This window comes from Nematolebias whitei, chromosome 13, assembly GCF_014905685.2.
Source record: "Nematolebias whitei isolate Nwh7 chromosome 13, NemWhi1, whole genome shotgun sequence".
Classification (NCBI taxonomy): domain Eukaryota; kingdom Metazoa; phylum Chordata; class Actinopteri; order Cyprinodontiformes; family Rivulidae; genus Nematolebias; species Nematolebias whitei.
Window position 1 is genome coordinate 7,155,722 of NC_056510.1, and position 6,208 is coordinate 7,161,929.

The 6,208-nt window shown below is 41.8% G+C and overlaps 1 protein-coding gene across 1 annotated transcript in view; it reads left to right on the forward strand.

Moving 5' to 3' along the window:
* LOC119419496 (inactive dipeptidyl peptidase 10) overlaps positions 1–6,208 on the forward strand; it is a 132,147-nt gene that overhangs the window by 104,792 nt on the left and 21,147 nt on the right. The window contains exons 11-12 of the mRNA XM_037686828.1: positions 1,131–1,254; positions 5,913–5,951. Of these exons, the coding sequence (XP_037542756.1) occupies positions 1,131–1,254; positions 5,913–5,951 (163 nt within the window). The remainder of the gene's footprint in view (positions 1–1,130; positions 1,255–5,912; positions 5,952–6,208) is intronic.

Sequence of the window (6,208 nt, forward strand, 5' to 3'; positions counted from 1 at the left end):
AGGTGCAGGTGAAGGTGCAGGTGAAGGTGCAGGTGTAGGTGCAGGTGCAGGTGCAGGTGAAGGTGCAGGTGAAGGTGAAGGTGCAGGTGAAGGTGCAGGTGAAGGTGCAGGTGAAGGTGCAGGTGAAGGTGCACCTCCTGTTGGAAGAAAGTCAAAAAACACGTCAAGGATATAAATAATTACAAAAATAAAACCGGTTGAGTAAAACAAGTAACGACAGCAGCGGAGCAAAGAAACGTGGTCAGTTTGTCCTCCAGCAGTTTAAACCTATAGCAGCGTAACTAAGAGAGCTCAGGAAACCCAAGCCGACCCCAACTATAGGATTTATCAAAAAGGAAAGTCTTAAACTGGTCCACGTGTCAGCCTCATGGACAGAAACTGGAAGTTGGTTCCACAAGAGAGGAGCCTGAGAACTGGAAGATCTTCCTCCCATTCTGCTTCTGGAAACTCTAGGAACCACAAGTAAACCTGCAGTCTGAAACCGAGTGCTCTGTTAGGAAAATATGGAACAATAAGATCTGTAATATAAGATGGAGCTAGGTTGTTGAGGGCTTTGTAGGTTAGAAGTAAGATTTTGAATTCTATTCTGGATTTGACATAATGATGATGTTACATTTACATTTCTTTATATTTATTTATCTGTAGCTTTTCTGTTTGTTGTTAGTTTCTCGTTATTATGTGTAAACTACTTAGCAGTTGAGCAAGAAACATTTTAATTGATGAAAATCCAATCGGATTCTTTTAAATGTCTTGTCTCCAGGCAGGAACATGCTTGAAGGAGCTCTCATTGGTCAGGACTTCAGGGTCAGCAGAGAAGGCTGAGCTCAGTCAGAGTCTCTGCAGGAGGAGTTTGTTTAATGACTGACAGGAAAATTAACCAATCAGTGTTGATGTGGAGTGGGCGGGGCAAACACACGGGACGCTGAGCCTTCAGGAAGGCCTTGCAGGGTTTTTGGAGGCTCTAATGTTTAATAACGTCACGTTTATATCATTTATAACGTAACGACTCTTTTAGGATGCTCGTGTTCTGAACAGCTCCGCCTCTAATCTAGAAAAGGTTTCTTTAAGAGTTGAAACTTCAGGACTGATGCAGTTCGTCCGTTTAGTGATTTCACCGTTTCTCCTCTCAGGGAACATTATGTGACCATGGTGAAGTGGATCAGCAAGACCAGGACCGCGGTGAGGTGGCTGAACCGAGCCCAGAACATCTCCATCCTGACGGTGTGCGACACCACCACCGGCGCCTGCGTCACGGTGCGTCTTTGTCCCGTTTCTGATCGCGATGAAATTAAAACGTCAGCGTCTAAAGAGCGAGCGGCTTCCTGCCGCTTAAACAAAACGCTTGACGTCACGACGCCAACGGGTTCTGTGGTTTGGTTCAAGTTTCAGAGTCGAAGTCTGAGCTGTTGGCCCTCAGAGTATCTGTTGGGGATGACTCCCAGCTACTACCACACCACATCTTAGCTCAGTGTCTGGAAAACTGACCAGGTTAGAGCCACGTTTGTGATTCATAAGTTCAGTTGGATACAGCAGCCATCTTGAATAGGCCTGTCGCGATAAACAATAAATTAATTAATCGCATGATTAATGAAAATGATCAACCTCGTTTAATTTATCGTTTCTTCGTGTCTCTCTTTCTACTGAAGACACTGGACGACAAAAAGCTCAACTCCGGTGCTCGTCACTGACTCCTCCCTTTCTCTTTAAAATCTGTTAAAAGCAGCTAAGCTAACGGGTCGACCTCGGGGAAAAACCTGTGTCTTGTCGAAGCGCCTAGATTCACGGTTGAAACCCGTGTCTTCGTGTAAAAAGTTGTTTTTCTCTGCTGAAAACTTGTTTACTGATTTTTTTATTAAAAGCTTTGTGTGAAAAATGCTAAAGAGCTCAAACCACACCAAGCGTCCACCATTTTGAGAACCGAAAAGCAGGAAGGCGAGACAGCCCATGTCACGTCAAGGGGCCTCCCTCTTCTTAAAGAGACACGCTGCTCGCTCCCTCACTATCCATCTTCTGGTTTAAACAGTCTTATACTGCCATCTGGTGGTCCAAAAAGGTACTACAGTCAAAATAAAATTAACCAACATTTCTTCTTAAAATTGACAATAATTACTAATTATTGTCAAATTTCAAACATCATCATTTATCGCAATAATTTCTGAGACAATTAATCGACAACAGCAACATTTGTTATCGTGACAGGTCAAATCTTGAATCACGCCGATGAAAACATTATCGAACCGGTGATCATTTCATTGTCCAGTGTTTCTCTTACCGTCATACAAGCAGGGCGCCCCGCCCACTGAAACCCACCCCCGTCAACAACTGACGTAGCTCTAAGCTAGCGGAACGCAATACAGACGTGCTAGCTAAAAAGCTACGTTTATGGAGGTAGCGCTCTGTTTCCCGCTGAGCCGTCCCCCCCCCCAAAAAAAACTGTTGGTACAAGCACGCAGCTTGCAACATAGACATGTCTCCATCTAGACCACCACCCCACTCACCCGTCGATATAAATCAAGAAAGATATGAGCGCCCTGCCAAGTAAACAAGAGGAAACACTGTTGTCCATTAAATTTTATCCAGTTGTTCAAGCGATATTTTGCTAACAGAGACGTCAGTCACACGTATCTTAGCTAGCTGAGCTCTTTGTGCCGTCCATCCACCGGTGGAGCAGATTTACAACCTAATCACGTTATTTTCAGCAGTTTTTACTCAAAGCTGTTTTTAAAGCGCACCAATTATGACCCTTCTGACCTCCCGTACCACACCTGATTTTGACCTGTTGGACTTGCCGTACATCCACCTCTCGCTCTCACCGGACCGCAGAGATGTTCTGAAGCACACGAGCAGATCTTTAAGCTCCCGAGTTTCATCTGAACTTCCTGTTCCTGCTTTGCTGCAGAGCTTCGTGTTTCTCTTGGTAGCAAACGGGGATCGAACCGTCACGTTCTGGTAGAACCACGGATGGTTCTCCACGTTCTCCACTGCCTGCTCTGAAGCTGGATGGTTTAGTTTTCCTCTCCGAGCAGCAGCGAGCCAATAATTCATTCAGCCGAACAGAAAGCGTCGACCTGCGTGACCCTCGTTGACCTTTTGATCAGTTCTGCAGACGAACGCCGTCGGCTGCGCTCACACTGGAATATGTTCAACTCCAGGTGAGATAAAGGCGCTCCAGTCTGATCCGGAGAAAAGAACTTCTCTGGAGTTTGACGATCGAAGAGCAAATTAAACGCGTCTTCAGTGACATCAGCAGAATTATTGAGCAGAACTTTATAAAAAGTCAATCGAGTCGCGCGTCGTCGATTATCTCGTTTGTAACGACTCGATCCGCCCAGCGGCGACTCGTCTCAACTCGCAGCTTCCGTTTCTGAGCCGCTCTCGTTGTGACGAACCTGCGACGCCTTAAGCTCTCGAGATAAGATTCAGCTTTCACACAGCCGAGGAGACAAAAGGCTAAAGCTCGGCTGTCATTTCAGCTGAAGGCTGCAGTTTCATGGTTGCTGGTTTATTTCTGGCTACAGATGTTCTAAAGACAGAAAACGATTAAACATCTTCAACGAGTTTAGTTTCAACCGGTTCCGACACGTTTCCACATAAAACCAGATGAATTGCATTTCATGCAAAAATGAAGCGTACTGCTGAAGAACTTGCTGAAAAACAGCTGAAATTAGCTAAAAAAAAATGCTGAAAGGTAGCTGACATGGAAGTACAAGCGTAAATTAGCAGAAGAGAGCAGAAAGAACACATTTTTGCTGAATTAGGATTAAATAAGAAGAAATTACCCACAAAAAAGCTGAAAAGTAGCTGAAAAGGCAAAAAGAAGCTTAAATTACCAAAAAAGAACGGAAAGAGCTGAAATTAGCTAAAAAATGTGGAATTAGCTGAAAAAATAAAATTAGCATGAAAACAGCTAAGAAGCTTAATTTAGCAGAGAAAAGCTAAAAGGAGCATAAGAAGCTGAAATTAACATAGAGAAGTTAATTAGGCTGAAAGTAGCAGAAATTACCACAAAAAATAGAATTTAGGTAAAAACAGCTAAAAAAAAAACATACTAAAATTAGCTGAAAATGTAGAACAAGCTTAAATTAGCAGACAAAAGCAGTTTGTTTTTTTTGCCCAATTAGGCTGAAAGAAGCAGAAAATAGCAAAAAAAACGTGGAAATTAAAAGAAGCTGAAATTATCAACAAAAAAAAGCTGCTGAAAAGTAGCTAAAAAAACAAAAAGAAGCTTAAATTACCAGAAGGAAGTGGAGAAAGCACATTTTTAATGAATTAGGCTGGAAAAAGTTAAAATGAGTGCAAAAATGTGGAATTAGACAAAAAAGCTGAAATTAGCATAAGAACAGCTAAATAGTACTGAAATAGAACAAGCTTCAACTTGCAGGACTTAGCAGAAAGACGCATAACAAGCTGAAATAACAGAAAGAAGAAACACAAAAATGTTGTAGTTAGCAGAAATAATCTGAAGGGAGCATGAAACAGCTGAAAAAAAAAAACAGCTGAAATTAGATGGAAAAATAGTTTAAATTTGCAGAAGGAAGCTGAAAGAAGCCGAAGCAGAACAAAATGTGAAAGGAGCAGTAAAAAGTTGTAAACACATCTAAAGATTTCAAGGATGTAAAATGAGCTCATTTCATTTTCCAAGAAAAATAATGACAGAAAAGGTTAAATATTTTAAAGAGCTAAAGTTGGACCGACACCAAAAGTCAACGCAGGATTGTCCTGAAACAGCCGAACGTTTTGATTCATGATTTGTTGAAACTGCACAAAAACTGTGGAACGAGAAAGAAGCTGAAAAATGTACGAAAGAAAAGTGGATCACAACAGTGTGAATGCTTCACAAACATTCACACAAAAATAAAAATTTTAACTTCTACATTTACATTTTTATATTTATTTGCAAATATTTACAAAGAAACAAAAGTTTCATATTTAGAAAACAATAAACTTTAGATGATTATAAATGAAAAACAGAAACAAAAAGTTTTCACCCCCTCGACGTCCTCTCAACTTTTTTTAAACTTTTCTGGAACTTTAAATAAATTTAACGTGGTTCGTATGTTTTAATTAAAAAACAACAATATTTCTATTATGGCTTAAACCTGAGCGTGCAAAACTCTTCATCCCCCAGGAGTCAGACGGGTTTCCCTCCAGGAGCTCCTGGACCTTTTGTCCAAACACCTTCAGCTCCTTCAGCTCGGGCTGTTTGTGTCCATCACTCTCAGCTGGTCTGGACCTCCTTAAACCAGTGGCGTCCCTCAGGGATGAGTCCAGGGTCTTCGCCCTGCTGGAAGGTGGACTTCTGTCTCAGTCTCAAGTCTCTGGAAGACTCCACCAAGGAGTCAGGACTGTCTTTGTCCTCCTGGACGTTGAAGCTGAATCATGACAAAGAAAGCTGGATGTTTAATTTCAGTCTCTCAGAGTTTTAAAAATTAAACCTTCAATGTGTTTGTTGTTGAAAACTCATTTCTGGCTGATTGTTGCAGCACCTGCGGAGGCACCCCCCCTTCTGTCCTCCACGTGTTGGACAAAACGGTCCATCATTAACCCGGCAGCTGAACTGTGGGACTCAGCGGGATGAAATCCAGATTCTGCAGCTCCTCGTTTTCTCTGATTTGCAAAAAACATAAAACGTTTGAGCCGAGAACGGGCCGAGCTCGAGGTTTGGACACGGCGCCCAGAATCCTCGCGCTGCCAAGCGAAGGAAGCAGACTGAAAACGATGTTCCCAAAGGCCGGCTGGAACAAACAGAACGGGTTTTTAATCCGCGACAGACGAGCCCCAAGTCCAGAATCAATAAGAAACGAAGCGCTTTGCTCAGACTCTGACATCATTAGAACAAACAGCGTGAATGTTGGAGTTTGTGCCACAGTTTCATGATCAGAGAGAATTATTGATATTATTTTGTTTTTCAGAGACATGAAGAAAGCTCTGAGCTCTGGCTCTCAAAGCAGGTAAAGTTTCATATTTATCTGTTTTAAGACCCGTTACTGCTGTTTTTATTAGTTTCAACATTTTCCACTCAACACGTCAGTATTTCAGAAAGTTTAGATTCATTTCAGAAAGTTTAGATTCGTTTCAGAAAGTTTAGATTCGTTTCAGAAAGTTTAGATTCACTTCAGAAAGTTTAGATTCGTTTCAGAAAGTTTAGATTCATTTCAGAAAGTTTAGATTCGTTTCAGAAAGTTTAGATTCGTTTCAGAAAGTTTAG